This window comes from Polypterus senegalus, chromosome 9 (genome assembly GCF_016835505.1).
Source record: "Polypterus senegalus isolate Bchr_013 chromosome 9, ASM1683550v1, whole genome shotgun sequence".
NCBI lineage: Eukaryota > Metazoa > Chordata > Cladistia > Polypteriformes > Polypteridae > Polypterus > Polypterus senegalus.
Window position 1 is genome coordinate 9840108 of NC_053162.1, and position 19592 is coordinate 9859699.

A 19592-nucleotide genomic window follows, 5' to 3' on the forward strand; every position below is an offset into this window, starting at 1 on the left:
TTCTGCGTGGGTTTCCTCCCACAGTCCAAAAACATGCAGGTTAGGTCCCTTGCTGTGTGTGCCCTGTGGTGGGCAGGTGCCTTGCCCGGGGTTTGTTTCCTGCCTTGCGCCCTGTGTTGGCTGGGATTGGCTCCCTGTGACCCTGTAGTTAGGATATAATGGATGGATGAAATAACGGAACAGTGAAAAGAGATTGAATATATTGTTCGAATTTAAACTTACAGTTGATTGTCTAATTCAGTGTTTCCCAAACTCGGTCCTGGGGACCCCCTGTGGCTGCAGGTTTTTGTTCCAACCAGCTTCTGTTTTTCATTGAACTCTTGGGCTAATTAAGTGAACGGATATTTTCCAAGTGTTTAGGGAACAATATAGAAATTTGAAAACTAAGTTCGCTAAAAAATAAAATATTAAAATGTACCAAGCAGTTATATAGGAATAATGTATTTTTTTTTTCTTTTTAACAGCATTTTCATCTTGATTTTCATTCTACTTTTCTAGGTCTTCTAATTGTTTAATTAATCCATTATTTACTAATTAGTGGATCTGACACTAAAGCAGTTGCAGCCTTTGATTATTCACTGTTGTTTGCCTGGGTTTTAAATTGTCATTATTATGACACAACGAAGGGGGAAAACTGCACAGAGAAAGAGCAAAGTAGAATGAAGTCAACAAAAGAGAGTTAAGCATTTAAATCTAGAGCAAAAGCAGAAATATTCCTAAATGTCATATAAATGTAAAAATCATGATGTTATGCTTTTCTGAATGTCGAATAAAAGAAGAATAATACCAGCTAATTAAATGAGATGAGTGTCATCAGGTGTTGTCACCGATTAGGAATCCGGTTGGAACAAAAACCTGCAGCCACAGGGGGTCCTCAGGACCGAGTTTGGGAAACACTGGTCTAATTCGTGTTGCCATCAGGGGAAAAAAAGTAGCGGTTCTTCCCAATGTAGAGGCGTATCCACAAGAATTAAAAGATTCCAAAAATGGTGGCTCAGTACACATGCAAAGCATGTTACAGATAATGGAAGTACGAAAATTTGAAAGTCTCAAAAAAAGTATAGTAAAGATGGCATTAGCGCAAACAAACGGAAATTATTACTCGGTGAAATCACAGAACAGCGAAAAGAGATCGAATATATTGTTCGGATTTAAACTTTAAGTCGGAGACTTGTAGATCATCTAATTCAGGGGTGCCCACACTTTTTCGGCTTGCGAGCTACTATTAAAATGACCAGGTCAAATGATTTACCTACATTAAAAATGCTATATTATATATATATATATATATATATATATATATATATATATATATATATATATATATATATACTGCTCAGAAAAATTAAAGGAACACTTTGAAAACACATCAGATCTCAATGGGAAAAAGAAATCCTCCTGGATATCTATACTGATATAGACTGGGTAATGTGTTAGGAACGAAAGGATGCCACATCGTTTGATGGAAATGAAAATGATCAACCTACAGAGCCCTGAATTCAAAGACGCCCCAAAATCAGAGTGAAAAAATGATGTGGCAGGCTAGTCCATTTTGCCAAAATTTAATTGCAGCAACTCCAAATTGTATGCAGCACTTTGTATGGCCCCTGTGTTCTTGTATACATGGCTGACAACATCGGTGCATGCTTCTAATGAGATGACAGATGGTGTTGTGGGGATCTCCTCCCAGATCTGGACCAGGGCATCACTGAGCTCCTGGACAGTCTGAGGTGCAACCTGGTGGCATTGGATGGACCAAAACATAATGTCCCAGAGGTGTTCTATTGGATTTAGGTCAGGAAAGTGTGGTGGCCAGTCAATGGTATCAATTCCTTCATCCTCCAGGAACTGCCTGCATACTCTCACCACATGAGGCCAGGAATTGTCGTGCACCAGGAGCCACTGTACCAGCATAGGGTCTGACAATGGGTCCAAGGATTTCATCCTGATACCTAATGGCAGCCAAGGTGCCTTTGTCAAGCCTGTAGCGGTCTGTGTGACCCTCCATGGATATGCCTCCCCAGACAATCATTAACCCACCACCAAACTGCTCATGCTGAATGATGTTACAGGCAGCATAATGTTCTCCATGGCTTCTCCAGACCCTTTCACTTCTGTCACGTGCTCAGGGTGAACCTGCTCTCATCTGTAAAAGCACAGGGCACCAGTGGTGCATCTGCCAATTCTGGTATTCTATGGCGAATGCCAATCGAGCTGCATGCTGCTGGGCAGTGAGCTCAGGGCCCATTAGAGGACATGGGGCCCTTGGGTCACCCTCATGAAGTCTTTCTGGTTGTTTGGTCAGAGACATTCACACCAGTGGCCTGCTGGAGGTCATTTTGTAGGGCTCTGGCAGTGCTCATCCTGTTCCTCCTTGCCCAAAGGAGCAGATACTGGTCCTGCTGATGGGTTATGGACCTTCTATGGCCCTCTCCAGCTCTCCTAGAGTAACTGCTTGTCTCCTAGAATCTTCTCCATGCCCTTGAGACTGTGCAGGGAGACACAGCAAACCTTCTGGCAATGACACGTATTGATGTGCCATCCTGGAGAAGTTGGACTACCTGTGCAACCTCTGTAGGGTCCAGGTATCGCCTCATGCTACCAGTAGTGACACTGACTGTAGCCAAATGCAAAACTAGTGAAGAAACAGTCAGAAAAGATGAGGAGGGAAAAATGTCAGTGGCCTCCACCTGTTAAACCATTCCTGTTTTGGGGTCATCTCATTGTTGCCCCTCTAGTGCATCTGTTGTTAATTTCATTAACACCACAGCAGCTGAAACTGATTAACAACCCCCTCTGCTACTTAACTGACCAGATTAATATCCCATAAGTTTCATTGACTTTATGCTATACTCTGATTAAAAAGTGTTCCTTTAATTCTTTTGAGCAGTATATATATATATATATATATATATATATAGGCCTATATTATATATATACTGAGTAGCCTATACTTAATACATAAAATGTATGTTGTCGTACCTTGCATAACCTTTATGGCACAATAACAATTCAATACATTTATGGTCACTACAGTATTTGGATTTCATAATCGTCATGTCGGTAAAGGCTGACTCGCATAAATAAGTAGAGCCGAATAATGCAGTCAAGGAGCTTTTGAATTCACCCGAGTGAAAAATGACGGCTGTCCGATTAACTGCGATTTTAGTTCCCTCTCCTTTCTCTTTCTCAGATCGCTTTTCAGAAGGAAGTCAGTTTCGTAGTTTTTATGAACAGTTTGAAAGTGCCTTTCCACATTTTCCTTCTTTGGAATAGCAATGATAGATTGACAGATCAGACAAACGCACTTCGATTGTGACATTGTGAGAAAAAAAATCCTCTTCCAATTCCACATTCAGCTCATACCCTCCCCAAGCAATTTTTTTTAAATCCCTTCTTTAGTCGATATAAATTTGAAGGCTAACTAGATCACTTAGATAGCCGGAGTTTTGCAGTAGCTTGCGCGTTTGATTGTGCGTGCGGGATGACCAGTGTGTTAGGAGAGAAGAGACCTCAGACTGACAGCCCTGTATGTCAATCAAGTGGCAAATGCCATAGGGAGGATATATGATAGACTAACGTCTAAAAAAAAATTTGTATGCAACGCAATCTACCTGCACTACCTTTGCAATCTACCAATCGATCACGATCGATGCATTGGGCACCCCTGGTCAAATTCGTGTTGCCAGCGAGAATTAAAAGATTCCAAAAACATTGGCGCGGTACAAAGTCCCGTGAGACGGAGACTTTTTTAACACGAGATTCTTTCAAGTCACGCCCAACTATTTTCAAACAAGACCACGGCCGTCTAACCTCTCAGTCGTGTGAATGCTTTTGTCAGACACGCTTCCTGCACTCTCAGCTCTTATACATTTTATCAGGACAATAATTTTATACGTTCAAGATGACGTTCTCGCTCGACAAAGCGAAGAAGACTGAGCATGATCAAACATTCGAGAAAGCCGTTTTATTTATTAGAGAGAAAGAAACGATACTCATTCACTGGCAGTTATAAGTTGCGTTGTCAAAAATGTAAGTCCAAACACGGCATCAAAATTCACTGCGGTCTTGAAGAAAAGTTAATTCCAAATATTGTTTTCACAAAAGTTTTAAAGTAAAAGTGAAAATAACCTATATGTAACAATTCCCACGAAAATAACAATTTCTCTAAATTGTAAGTCCGGTAAACCAAACCTGGTGGTGGGCGAGTGAAAAGAGCAGGCGGCGGATCCCCGTAGTGTATTTAAACATAAAGTATACTGCAGCTATACATATAGACAGAGATATACAGCACATGCATACAATTGTGCCCATAGGTTTACATGCCCTGGCAGAATTTGTGAAATATTGCCCATTGTTTGGGAAATTTAAGTACTAGTGCAGAAAGCTTTCCTTTTAATTAGGGAGTGTGCCGAGGCGAGGTAATTTATCACCACATCATTGTGTGTGCCCTTTGATAAATCAATGATAACTGAAATCACCAAATGGGCCTGATCTAAAATTTAGATGCCCTTGAATGTTGGGCTGATACGTGACACACAAGCTGACACACACAGGTTCAGATTAAGAGTAATTAAGGGCGAGTGTCCACACCTCTAACCGCTATGATTTTATTTATATGTATAAATTCATGCAGAGCTGCACTGACCAAGCCATGGGGAAAGCAAATAAAAACTGACAAAAGGACCTGCAAGAAAAGGTTGTTGAATTGTATAAATCAGGAAAAGGATATAAAAAGATAACCAGAGATTTGTCTGTCAGTAGAGTTCAGACTCTGATAGAAACGTGGAAAAAGATAGGGGTTCTGTTGTTACCAAGCCACAGTCATGGAGACCAATCGAGATTTTCATTCACAAATCTGCCAAGTTCACTTGTCGAGATGCCAAGAAAATCCCACAAGCCACTTCTGCTGAGATACGGGCTTCTCTGCAAACATTTGGTGCTCCTGTCTCAAGATGCACAATAAGGAGGAACTTGAACAAAAATGGGCTGCACGATCAAGTTGCAAGAAAAGCCTTTACTGTGCCAGTCCACTTACAAAATACCAAACAGCATCTAGACAGTCCTCAAACCTTCTGGAACAAAGTCCTTTGGAGTGATGAGACCAACATTGAACTTTAATGTGAAAACCATGAACTCTGTGTTTTGAGAGGACGCAACAAGGCCCGTGATGAAGAGTGCACCATCCCTACTGTGAAGCATGGAGGGGGATCTCTGGTGTTCTGAGGGTGTGTGAGCTCCTGCGGCACAGGTACCTTAGGGGAAATTGACGGCAAGATGAATGCAGCAGGTTACCGGAAAATACTGGAGGACACCCTGAATTCATCAGTCCAGAAACTGCACATGGGATGTACTTGGATCTTCAAGGGCAGCAAGGTGGCGCAGTGTGTAGTGCTGCTGCATCGCAGATAGGAGAACCAGATTCCCTGCGTAGAGTTTGCATGTTCTCCCCGTGTCTGTGTGAGTGTCCTCCCACAGTCCAAAGACATGCAGGTTAGGTGCATTGGCAATTCTAAATTGTCCCTAATGTGTCCTTGGTGTGTGGGATAATTTATGATTGACTGACTGGATCTTCCAACATGACAGTGATCCAAAACACAAAGCCAAGTTGACCCTTCAGTGGCAACAGCAGAAAAAATGTGAAGGTGCTGGAGTGGCCATCACGGTCACCTGACCTCAACTTCACTGAGCCACTTTGGGGAGAATTCAAAACGTGAAGGTCATGCAAGATAGATAAATAGATAGATAGATATGAAAGGCACTATATTACAAAGACAGGTAGACCTGAAAGGCTGTATACTAGATATACCAATAGATATGAAAGGCACTATATAATAGATAGATAGAAAAGGCACTATATAACATAGATAGATAGATAGATAGATAGATAGATAGATAGATAGATAGATAGATAGATAGATAGATATGAAAGGCACTATATAATAGATAGATAGATAAAAAAAGGCATTATATAATAGATACAGTGGACTGTGTAACAAATATGCATAAATAAGAATGTTAAATAGCATAGATAGACAGATAGATAGATAGATAGATAGATAGATAGATAGATAGATAGATAGATAGATATGAAAGGCACTATATAATAGATAGATAGATGTATATGAAAGGCACTATATAACATGCGATAGATAGATAGATATGAAAGGCACTATATAACATAGATAGATAGATAGATAGATAGATAGATAGATAGATAGATAGATAGATAGATAGATAGACAGACATGAAAGGCACTATATAATAGATAGATCTAAACACTACTCTATTACATAGATATGTAGTTTTGAAGGGCAGTGTGACAGATAAATCTAAGGCAGTATGGTATATACATACATTTGAAAGGCACTATATTACATATAAATCTGAAATCCATATGATCGATAGATAACTCTAAAAGCCACTATAGTGCATAGGTAGGTATGTCTGAAAGTCATCATGATAAGTAAATCTGAAAGGCACTATATTACATAGGTACTGTAAGTAGTCCAGAAAGGTCATATGATATATAGATACATTTGAAAGGCACTATATTAAATAGATATGTATGTCTGAGAGGCAGTATCATAGAATGATAGGTATAAAAGGCACTATATAGTACAAATATGCAAGATGTGAAAGGCACTGTAATATATACATGGGTAGATCTGAAAACCAGAATGCTTGAGAGCTAACTCTGAAAGGCACTATATTACAGAGATAAGTGGATCTGAGAGGCTGCATTATAGATTCGTAGATATGAAAGGCACTATATAGTGGAAATATACATGGTGTGAAAGGCACTATATTACACAGATGATAGTTAGATGTGAAAGGCAGTATAATAGATATATCCAAAAGGCACTATATTACATATATAATTAGATATGAGGGGCAGTATTATCGATAGATATCTCTGAAAGGCACTATACTATCCAGATGGAGTATTGCCACGACTGCTGAAGGCCTGTGCGTTGGAGCTGGGGAGTCCTCTACAGCGCATCTTCAACCTGAGCCTGGAACAGGGAAGAGTCCCGAGGCTTTGAAAAACATCTTGCATCACCCCAGTCCCAAAATTATCACGTCTTAGTAAGCTGAATGACTTCCGGCCTGTCGCTCTGACGTCACATGTGATGAAGACCATGGAGCAACTGCTGCTTCACCACCTGAGGCCACAGGTCCGCCACGCCCTCAACTCTCTGCAGTTCGCATACCAGGAGACAAGGGACAAGCTGACAGAGATGGGAGTAGATTCACACCTGGTGCCATGGATCGTGGACTATCTTACAGACAGACCTCAGTATGTGCGTCTCAGGAACTGCAGGTCTGACATTGTGGTCAGCAGCACAGGAGCGCCACAGGGGACTGGACTTTCTTTGGTCCTGTTCAGCCAACATACATCAGACTTCCAATACGACTCAGAGTCCTGCCACGTGCAAAACTTCACTGATGAGACAGCTATCATGGGCTGCATCAGGAGTGGGCAGGAGGAGGAGTATAGGAACCTAATCAAGGACTTTGTTAAATGGTGCGACTCAAACCACCTACACCTGAACACCAGCAAAACCAAGGAGCTGGTGGTGGACTTTAGGAGGACCAGGCCCCTCATGGACCCCGTGATCATCAGAGGTGACTGTGTGCAGAGGGTCCAGACCAATAAATACCTGGGAGTGCAGCTGGATGATAAATTGGACTGGACTGCCAATACTGATGCTCTGTGTAAGAGAGGACAGAGCCGACTATACTTCCTTAGAAGGCTGGCGTCCTTCGACATCTGCAATAAGATGCTGCAGATGTTCTATCAGACAGTTGTGGCGAGCGCCCTCTTCTACGTGGTGGTGTGCTGGGGAGGCAGCATAAAGAAGAGGGACGCCTCACGCCTGGACAAACTGGTGAGGAAGGCAGGCTCTATTGTAGGCTCTACTGTGGACAGTTTGACATCCATGGCAGAGCGACGGGTGCTGAGCAGACTCCTGTCAATCATGGAGAATCCACTGAACAGGATCATCTCCAGACAGAGGAGCAGCTTCAGAGACAGACTGCTGTCACCGTCCTGCTCCACTGACAGACTGAGGAGACCCCACACTATGTGACTCTTCAATTCCACCTGGGGGGGGTAAACGTTAACGTTATACAAAGTTATTGTCTGTTATACCTGCATTGTTATCACTCTTTAATTTAATATTGTTCTTTATCAGTATGCTGCTGCTGGAGTATGGAAATTTCCCCTTGGGAAGTGGCTGGAGCGTAGCGCACGACGGGGCGGGAGGGACTGGGGTTGGGGGTTTGGCAAGCGAAGCGAGCAGGGGGCAAAGCCCCCTAGTAAATAAATAAATGTGAAAGGTACTCTATAATAGCTACATCAGGCATAAACCCATCTGTTTTCTAAAATGCGTTTCCAGCTGAATATATTTCATTGGTGGCAGTTGTATAGTTGCCTGTGTAGTTGTTGTATGCTGTCTCATTTTTATAGGGAGCTCTAAAACAAAGTGTGTTACAACAAATGTGAGGACCCTCCTTTTGCACCATTAATCTCCTAGTGTGAGGTTGGTAGTCTTTTCTTTTTTTCTCCCTTCCTATTGGCTGACTTGAGCTGTGCAGTCTGGCAGCTCCACAGAGTTCTTTCTCCTTTGGTTGCCCACTTTAAGCCACAAACTCGGAGCAAATCCGCCCCGTTTCCAATAAAAAACGATTATCTCTTGAAAATGTTATCATTTTTAAAGCCCCCTGTTTATTTCTAATTCGTTTATCCCTCGTTGAACTAATCTGAGTCCGTTAATTTTAATAACAGTATGAGAATTGTTTAGCCCTTTCTTGACATCGGTTAATAACAAGCGAGAATGTAGACAGAGAGAGGATTTAACATTAACATGACCGTGAAATGTCCCCCACCCCCTCATTAAGCGGACCACAAGCCGCCCAAGTCTGAAGGACCGCCAAGTATGTGCGACAATTTCACGGCTAAATGTGTTCTCTGAAAACCCCGCTCTGATAAAAACCACGCCTGTCCAAATAGATGCGTCCTGTTTACTTTGGAGACTGGACACCTGCTGCCTCAGTGCCCGTCTCGAGGGACAGGACAGTCCCGCCGAGCCGCTCATTAACGTCCCAGGGCTCATCCGCGAGCCGACGCAACATTCCCATTGAGCAGTCGGGAGCCAAAAGAAACTGCAGAGTGTGCACCGTGCAAAGAATCAGCCGGTAGCTTTACGAACAGGCGGCATGGTGCCACCTTCATGAATAACAGCAGGGCACTCCGTCAAAAGCACAAATGTGACCAACGACATGCAAGGCGCTCTATATTATCGAAGAGAGAGGCGGATTGGGCTCTCAAAAAGCTCATAATTCTCGTATTTAATGAAAGCGACGTCAGTTTAAAGTCTGAGTCCTTCAAGACATCCCACACCACCCCCAACACCGCCCCTCGAAAAAAAAAGAAAAAAAAAGAAAGGAAAAACCTGTCCGCTTGTCAAATTGAATTGAGTCAGTTTCATGGGGTCAAACATCTCTGTGAGGGGGTCACAGCGCAGACTGCAAATCCGCCTGCTATGATCACACGAGAGGTGAGGGGGTCGAAAAACTATCTATTACGGTATATAGTGAGCTCTATCTATCTATCTATCTATCTATCTATCTATCTATCTATCTATCTATCTATCTATCTATCTATTGCATAGTACCTTTTCTATTCATCTAATGCCTTTCATATTTATGTTATATAATGCATTTCACATCTATCTTTCTTATAGAGATCTTTTATATAATGGCGTCGTTTGTTATTTATCAATCTCTATCTAGTTTATATTTCTATCCATTGAAGTGTTGTTTGCTGCCTATCGGTCTATTAAACAGTGTCTTTTTACCTATTAAAGTTTCATTCATCATCTGTCTATTGCATAGTTTGTTTTTCCATCATATTGTCATTCGTTATTTATCTTTGTTTCTGTTTTTTAGTGTCATTTCCTACAATAGTACCGTGCACTATCTGTAGATCGTATCTTTTATTTAGTATTTTTTTATGTATTGTATTGTTGTTCACTATCTATCTATCTATCTATCTATCTATCTATCTATCTATCTATCTATCTATCTATCTATCTATCATATAGTACCTTTCATATCTATCTATCTATCTATCTGTTATATAGTTCCTTTCATATCTATCTATCTATTATATAGTACCTTTCATATCTATCTATCTATCTATCTACCTATCCATTAGTGTCCTTAACGGTGCCGCTCGCTATTTATCTGTCTACTGTATATATATATATATATATATATATATATATATATATATATATATATATATATATATATATATATATATATATATATATATGTGTGTGTGTGTGTGTGTGTGCTGTATAGTGTCTTTTTATGTGTTGTGGTGTTGTTCGCAGTCTATCGATTTATTTTCAATACAATTTTTTGTTCCAGAAGGGAATTTTGGATTGTCAGGATGTTTTACAGAGAGTCCACAACGTAACATTAAAAAAACATCACAAAGAACGCAGCCATCAAACATAAAAATAAACTATACCAATGAGCTTAATGTGTACACTATAACTTGAGAAGGTGCATATTATATAATGTATAATAATTAAACAATATGACTTTGCTCATGATTGATGTCAATACTAACTAATTGTATACCCCACGATTTAAGTCTGTTATGTAAAGTTGAATTTATTTAGAAGATTAATAGAAGATGGTCTGAAGGAATGTTTGAACCAGTTGCTTTTTATCCTTGGAACATTAAAGCTTTGAGTCGATTGCATCAACTGCAATTGAGAATGTAGTTGGTGAGTCTTGTCTGAGAGAAGACGCTCTGCTTTCCTTAATTCTTTCTTATTAAACAGGTCGGTCAGATTTAATTAGCGATCTATTATTTGGTGTCTTTTTCCATCTATCTATCTATCTATCTATCTATCTATCTATCTATCTATCTATCTATCTATCTATCTATCTATCTATCTATCTATCTATCTGTCTGTCTGTTTCCAAAATCCGACGCATAAAACGTGACGGACAAACATATATAAAACTCCCCATAACCGCCAGAAATGGTTTCAAACTTTGCACATTCCACAGGTTTTTTGTTTTTTTCTTTTTTACAGCTATTGCTGGTCGGGACGCCACAACCAAACTGCACTCTTCTCGTCCACCTGCCCGACAGTTCGAGCATGCGGTGGCTGTAGCTGAAGAGCCCCACTACGAGGACGGAAGAGTTGCGCTTACCTTGCTGTTCGCTCGGACTCCTCCTGTTACGAGGATCAGAATGCAGGCGATGGTGTTCGTTAACCTCCTCATCCTTCCGCTGAATCAGGCGCGCAGAGCGAATCTTTCTCAGCGAGCCGTACTCCGCATAAGAAAACAACTCGAAATGAATCCTGCTTGTTGCAAGGGGACCGACAGTTAAAATCGGTCAGGGGTCCATTGAAAATGAGCAGCGAAGTCTGTCTGTCTATCTCGCTGGCTGACGGACCGGCACAGACCCAGCGACCTGGGGGCTCTTCGCGCTGCGTATGTCTGCGCTCACTGCCCCGCAAACGTCGGCTTTGCGCTGTTTTTAGTGGTGGGGGAGGAGCAAAGCTTGACAGCTCCTCTCCTCTCCTACACGAGCGGCTCAGCGAGCGGGGCTGGGACAGTGTCTCCTCATCTGCGAGGACAAGGCAGGCGACCACACACGACAAGGCTGTGACGTGGAAAGGAACGGCGAGACCATCGAGAAGGGTCAAGAAAAGGACCGCGTGCGCGGCCACGGCTAACGGGACATGGCGTGGACTTGGGCACTGGTACGGCTGCATGGGAAGGGCGGCTTCCTTACCAGCGATTAATGCTTCTGTTTAATAAGAGCAAAAAAAGAGTGGGGCATCACGGGGCAAGTCACTGGCAAAGGGAGGAATAACCAGATATATACATAGATGTATACTAACACACACACGTGTGTATATATTTGTATTTATATATATATATATATATATATATATACACACACACACACACAAAAGGCTACGCGACCGAATGTCGCGGCTCTGGCCTTTTGTTCTGTGTTTTAGCGTGGGAATAACAGATATGAAAAGCACTATATAATAGATAGATATGAAGTGCACTATACCTGTACAGTAAATATAAATATACATGAAAGGTGATATAAGAATATATGAACTATATATATATATATATACACTGTATATGAAACAGATATAACAGGTACTACAGTAAATAAATACCTAGACAGTTTATGAAATGCACTGTATAGTAGATACGAAAGGCGCTATATAGTCGATAAATAAATGCATGCATGGATATGAAAGGCAATATGTAGTAGATACATATGAGCGGCACAACAGAGTAGAAAAAGTAGAAATATAGATAGATGTGAAAGACATTATACAGAAGAAACATCTGAAAGGTCCTGTATAGTTCATAAATTAATTTTAAAGCACTATATAGTATAAAGGTACATATACATTATATGAAAGGCAGCATATAGGAGATGGATAGTTGGATATGAAAGATACTATATGAAGGGCACTATATTCTGGATAGATAACAGTATACGTCGTATATAGATATATATTTAAGGCACTAAATAGCACACAAATGGATATGAAAGGCACTATCCATCCATCCATTTTCTAACCCGCTGAATCCGAATACAGGGTCACGGGGGTCTGCTGGAGCCAATCCCAGCCAACACAGGGCACAAGGCAGGAACCAATCCTGGGCAGAGTGCCAACCCACCGCAGGACACACACAAACACCAAGCACACACTAGGGCCAATTGAGAATCGCCAATCCACCTAACCTGCATGTCTCTGGACTGTGGGAGGAAACCGGAGCGCCGGAGGAAACCCACGCAGACACGGGGAGAACATGCAAACTCCACGCAGGGAGGACCCGGGAAGCGAACCCGGGTCTCCTAACTGCGAGGCAGCAGCGCTACCACTGCGCCACCCGAAAGGCACTATAAAGTGGATAAATATACAGTGTATGAAGGTCACTATATAGTAAATAGATAGAAGTATATGAAAGGCACTATACAGTACATATATTAAAAGCACTATGTAGACAGATAGTAACAAACTGGAGGCCAGTATTTTATGTGGATAAATTAATAGTTCCTATTTTTCTCTGCACGTTTCTGTCCAGCTCGATTTTCCTAATATATATGACAAATGTTCATAACTTCTTTATGAATCCTCATCGGCTGCTATAATGTTCTCTCAAGTAAAATTGCGGAGGAATTCATTTTCCTAAAAATAGCCCAATACTGCCCTCTACTGCCAATCTTCGGATGTGCAGGATCATTCTGAGCAGTTCTCAGTCTTCGGCCAAGGTCTGGACGAGTCGACACCTCACCCTACCTTCTACCCCAGGCTTGAACGTGTCAGTCTACCCCACCTTAGACTGGAACCGCACCCGCTCTCACCTTTTCTTTTGTGGGTGGTGGCCTCACATGGCCGCTGCACGTTTATCATCGCGTGGGTAGTCGAACAAAAAAATAACATCAGAATTTGCACAGATGTGATGGAACAGAATGGGCTCCATGTCCCGTGCCAAGTTCAAGTTTGAGAGATGTAATCACAAGGCCGTTCCGCTACCACCCTGCCAGGGGGGCGTAAATACTAGCAGGAGGCAGGTGTCGTGCGGCTGTTAGACACACAGGGGAGCCCGACTGTAGAAGTGTGCCTGGTGCACATAAATGATAGCACTTTAACCCAAACGGCCATCGCAGTACCGACGACATGGACGGATGTGGATCAAGGTGACTCGGCTAGTGGAGAAAGTACAAATCATTCGGTCTGTTGGTCAGTCTGTATTCTAAGTGGATGCTTTACCTACATAATGTATGGCGATAAAAGGCAACACCAGCTGGACTCAGCTAACTTTTATATAGCGTCTTTAATAGGTAGTGCTGTCACAAAGAGCTTTAGAAAACAGTAAATCATACCATTAGAATAAATATGAACTTGAAATTCTCAATAATTCATTTGCAAGGAATGCCACATACGTCACACGGGATTATTAAAACTGCAAAAGAGCAGCAGGTATTTTGGCATCACGTCCGGGAAAAAAAAAGCTCATTAAGAAGTTGGCGGGCACAGGAGCCTGTAGATGATGATTGGCAGTTATAGTAACGAATAGCAGACAGACGTCCTTTGGTTTCCGCCTCCTCAGGTTTATCTCAGAGGAGTGTATCGTTTTATTTGTGCGCACGTCTGTACAATAACGGCGGGTTCCATTGTTTTTTATTTTGTAAAGAGTGCCAGTCACAACACCACATCATCTGAGGACTTGTAATAAAAAATAATTAATAATGCTACATCATTAATCATACTAAACGTTGGCAATTTACAATGTTCAAGTGTGATAGGGCCATTAATCTGAAATAGGGTGTACATACAAGAACTGAATGATTAATTGAAGAACCGGGATCGGGGATTCGGCAATCAAGGATAGCAAGTGTGGGATTTCCATGGCAACTGTTACTCAGTGGAAAGAAAATGGGAGTCCGTGCCAGTAGAAGGGTCGGAGGGGCCCAGGATGTGTCCGGCATGTTTAGCTTTTGTGTTTTTCCTTTTTCTCAGCAGTAAAGCGGCATGATTAGAACTGGTTCCAAGTGGACGCCCTAAATTCCTTGGATTTGGAATTTCTTTTCTTCCATGGCAGTGATGAATTCTTCTATAAACAAAGAATGTTCTTCATTTTCATACTAACAGTCAACATTTGTTTAGACATTGGAAGCAAAGATGTGACGGTGAGGAGAACCTTTTCAGAATTAGGCGAAGTTGAGAGTGGTGTCCAGCAGGAGTCAGTGCTGGGGCCAGTGCTCTTTTCAGATTAAATAACCCTTACTAGCCTCCTTAGAGCTATATTTCTCCAGAGAAAAATTAATCAGAAATGTTAAATTTTTTTTAAGAGGAGAAAAATGTTGTTACATGCATCAGAGACATGTTAATACGAAAACGTCAACATTAATACAGTAGAAAAGGTCTGTCAAGCTTCCACTGCTGGATTCATGCAGATTTAGCACACGTCCTTTGTGTGACATGTTTTGTGATAGTCAGTAACACACAGCCTGACTTCACAATTAAGAAAGTAGTAGCCTGTTTCTCATGCACAAGTCATTTTATATGTTGCTTTTGCATGAGAGGATAGAAAGTCGGTGCCCAATCTGCACAATCAACACACCTCTTGTGGTATTGTAGGCCACCACAGTGCAATATTTAGAGGTTTCCACATTTTCCCTGACACAAGTTGCCACATAGTGAACAGTGCTTAGGGGGCTGACGTCTTTGTTCTCCTTCCACTTGATCACAATCGTTTTGTTTTTTTTAACACGCAGCTACTTGCACCATGATGAACCCTCAGGGAATCGATATCACCAGGCAGTTCGATCATACTGTGCCATATGCATCTGTTTCACTATCCGTGTCAATGTCTGCCAACCAATTCACACTGACACCTTTACCACTTGATTCAATTAATGGTTCTGTGGCAGGCGGCTGGCATCCATGCCCAGCCAGGATGCCCCTGCACACTATATTCAGGGGGAGCAGCCCTGGACAGTGCAATACCTCCCCCTGGGCACTAGATGGCCGCCCCCCTCGGCTAGAGTAGTGCCTTGGTTTCCCACAGGGCTCCCTGGGAATTGGAATTGAGTGCAGCCCTGTTGGGTACCGCAGGTACCGCCAGGGGGTGCTGCGTTTGGGACTCCTGAGCCCGTATGGGCAACAGATTCATCACAACCGGAAGTGCAGCCGGAACTCGGTGATCAAACACCTGGAGCACTTCTGGGTGAACTATAAAAGGAGCCAGCAACCACCACTCATTGGCCAGAGTCGGGTGGAGGAGGACAAGGTTGCTAGGGAGGAGTGGTGGTGCCAAGGAGGAGAAAGTACTTGTGCTTTACTTTTGGTTACTAGTGCTTGGAGCTGTGTTATGGCTGAGGGTATTACAAGGAAGACGTGTCCTCCAGCTGAAGTTAAATAAAAGTCTTTTTATTTTACACGTGCCTCCCGTGTCCAATCTGTGTCAGGTCAGGCACTATATAGCGTCTTCTTACAGGTTCATTTCAGTTACAGCTCCTCGTTTTATATGCCATTGTGTTTTAGTTGAAAGCTCCTCCCCATTCATGAATATTGATTAGGTATCTTGGAGTAGCAAACTGCATCACTTTTGTAGCATAATGTTATTTTATCCAGTAGGTGGCAGCAGAATACTCACCCAAAAGTTACTCAGGCTTAACACTATAGATAGATAGATAGATAGATAGATAGATAGATAGATAGATAGATAGATAGATATGAAAGGCACTATAGATAGATAGATAGATAGATAGATAGATAGATAGATAGATAGATAGATAGATAGATAGATAGATAGATAGATAGATAGATAGACAGATAGATACTTAATTAATCCCAAGGGGAAATTGGCATACTCCAGCAGCAGCATATTGATAAAGAACAATATTAAATTAATGAGTGATAACAATGAAGGTATAACAGACAGACAATAATTTTGTATAATATTCACATTTACCCCCCCAGATGGAATTGAAGAGTCGCATAGTGTGGGGTCTCCTCAGTCTGTCAGTGGAGCAGGATGGTGACAGCAGTCTGTCGCTGAAGCTGCTCCTCTGTCTGGAGATGATCCTGTTCAGTGGATGCAGTGGATTCTCCATGATTGACAGGAGTCTGCTCAGTGCCCGTCGCTCTGCCACAGATGTCAAACTGTCCAGCTCCGTGCCTACAATAGAGCCTGCCTTCCTCACCAGTTTGTCCAGGCATGAGGCGTCCCTCTTCTTTATGCTGCCTCCCCAGCACACCACCGCGTAGAAGAGGGCGCCACAACCGTCTGATAGAACATCTGCAGCATCTTATTGCAGATGTTGAAGGATGCCAGCCTTCTAATGAAGTATAGTCGGCTCTGTCCTCTCTTACACAGATCATCAGTATTGGCAGTCTAGTCCAATTTATCATCCAGCTGCACTCCCAGATATTTATAGGTTTGCACCCTCTGCACAGTCACCTCTGATGATCACAGGGTCCATGAGGGGCCTGGGCCTCCTAAAATCCACCACCAGCTCCTTGGTTTTGCTGGTGTTCAGGTGTAGGTGGTTTGAGTTGCACCATTTAACAAAATCCTTGATTAGGTTCCTATACTCCTACTCCTGCCTACTCCTGATGCAGCCCACCATAGCAGTGTCATCAGTGAACTTTTGCACGTATTGGAAGTCTAATGTATGTTGGCTGAACAGGAGAAAGTCCTGTCCCCTGTGGCTCTCCTGTGCTGCTGACCACAATGTCAGACCTGCAGATCCCGAGATGCACATACTGAGGTCTGTCTGTAAGATAGTCCACGATCCATGCCACCATGTGTGAATCTACTCCCATCTCAGTCAGCTTGTCCCTAAGGAGCAGAGGTTGGATGGTGCTGAAGGCGCTAAAGAAGTCTAGAAACATAATTCTTACAGCACCACTGCCTCTGTCCAAGTGGGAGAGGGATCGGTATTACATATAGATGATGGCATCCTCCGCTCCCACCTTCTCCTGGTATGGGAACTGCAGAGGGTCAAGGGCGTGGCAGACCTGTAGCCTCAGGTGGTGAAGCAGCAGCCGCTCCATGGTCTTCATCAAATGTGACGTCAGAGCAACAGGTCGGAAGTCATTCAGCTCACTAGGACGTGGTACCTTTGGCACTGGGGTGATACAAGATGTTTTCCAAAGACTCAGGACTCTCCCCTGTTCCAGGCTCAGGTTGAAGATGCGCTGTAAAGGACTCCCCAGTTCCAGTGCACAGGCCTTCAGCAGTCGTGGCGATACTCCATCAGGACCCCCTTCTTTGCTGGCATGAAGTCTCCTCAGCTCTCAGCTTACCTGGGCTGCTGTAATTGTGGGTTGGGGGAAACTCTCTCCTATGCTGGTATCAGCAGAAGGATGGTGGAGGGTGCAGTACTCCGAGGTGAGAGTGGGTTAGGGTGGTCAAACCTGTTAAAGAAGTTGTTCATCTGGTTTGCTCTCTCCACGTCTCCTCGATGGTGGCACCCCGCTTCGAGCTGCAGCCATTGATGATCTTCATCCCATCTCACACTTCCTTCATGCTGTTATTCTGCAACTTCTGCTCCAGCTTTCTCCTGTACTGCTCCTTTGCCGCCATGAGCTGGACTCGGAGTTCCTGCACGCACTTGAGCTCATGCTGATCACCGTCTTTAAAAGCCCTTTTCTTCTGGTTCAAAAGACCCTTGATGTCACTTGTAATCCATGGCTTGTTGTTAGCATAGCAGCGTACTGTTCTTACTGGAACTACAATGTCCATACAGAAGTTGATGTAGTCAGTAGTGCAGTCAACTACCTCCTCAATGTTCTCACTATATGATCTATACGACATGACAAACCAACTCAGGATTCCAGATTAGGACCCGAGTGCAGCCATGCAACAGGTGACACCACAGCACCACACCAGTTCAAATGGAATGGAACAGTGGGAGGTTTTTTATGGTGGTCGGAGTGCTAATTCTGACACCAAATACTAAAGTAATACTAATAAAATTAATTTTACAAAGATTTTTTTTTTTTAAAGAAACACCGTCAACTCCATGAGGGCAAAGGTTGGTCTAAAATGCCTGCTAGCAATGGGCACTGTGCCATGCAACTAGTGCCACTACTCAAACAGAAAAGCGGGCAGATCTGAAGATGTCAGTAGCTTGATGAACACACTAACCCTCTTTTCCTTTCAATTTTCTTTTATTTATTTATTGCTTATCATCTATGGGAGAGGAGCAAAAGGTTTAGATTCATCAAAAATCTTGATCTCCGGTTTCGACGGATCTCGATGTTTTAAGGTCCCCGTTACTGAAAACATTGATATTTCAATGATGGGTATGTGTGTCTGTTCTTCAGAACTGTCTGAAACTGAGCTAAAACACCCAGATGGAAAAACGGCAAACTTGAAACTTAAGCCTGCTGCGAGATGATCGAAATCATCCAAGAGAAAGAGGCACTCGAGAGGATCCCTCAAATACCGGAATTCTTCTCATCAATTGCTATCATACTGACCTGTTTTATGATCAGAAAGATCAGAGCAGTAAATAATTACTGAAATGTTAGAGAAGAGTTCGGGTAACTTGGTTCTTAGGCCTACTGACGCTCACGTCCGAATTTTTATGCTGGGCCTGGAAGCACTCCCAGCTGTGGTGGAAACCCAAAAGTAGGGCTCTGCAATTCCTCAATTTTGTTTGTTTGTTTGTTTGTTTATTGCTTTGTGCCCTCCCCCACTCTAACCTACTGTATCATATGAAATATAATATTTATGACAATTGGATATGTTTAATTTATAATTGAGGATATGTATAGGACCTTGAGATAGACTTTTGAAGTGTAACAATTAGTAGAATGGTATGGCCTTTAAAAAAAAATTTTATAAATAGAGTCAGTGTACCCATGCGATTTCTGATATGGCCTTCGGGCTAATATCCTCTACCCTAATCCTAACCTATCATCTATGGAGAAGGAGCAAAAGCTTTAGATTCGTCAAAAATTTCGATCTTTGGTTTTTGACGGATCTCGATGTTTTAGGGT

At 42.5% G+C, this 19592-nt stretch overlaps 1 protein-coding gene across 1 annotated transcript in view; it reads right to left on the reverse strand.

Moving 5' to 3' along the window:
- The window catches only part of LOC120535107 (olfactomedin-like protein 2A), a 132826-nt gene extending 121212 nt beyond the window's left edge, over window positions 1–11614 (reverse strand). Inside the window, exon 1 of the mRNA XM_039762692.1 lies at window positions 11242–11614. Coding sequence (XP_039618626.1) covers window positions 11242–11313 — 72 coding nt within the window. The 5' untranslated portion in view covers window positions 11314–11614. The remainder of the gene's footprint in view (window positions 1–11241) is intronic.
- Window positions 11615–19592: the final 7978 nt, after the last annotated feature.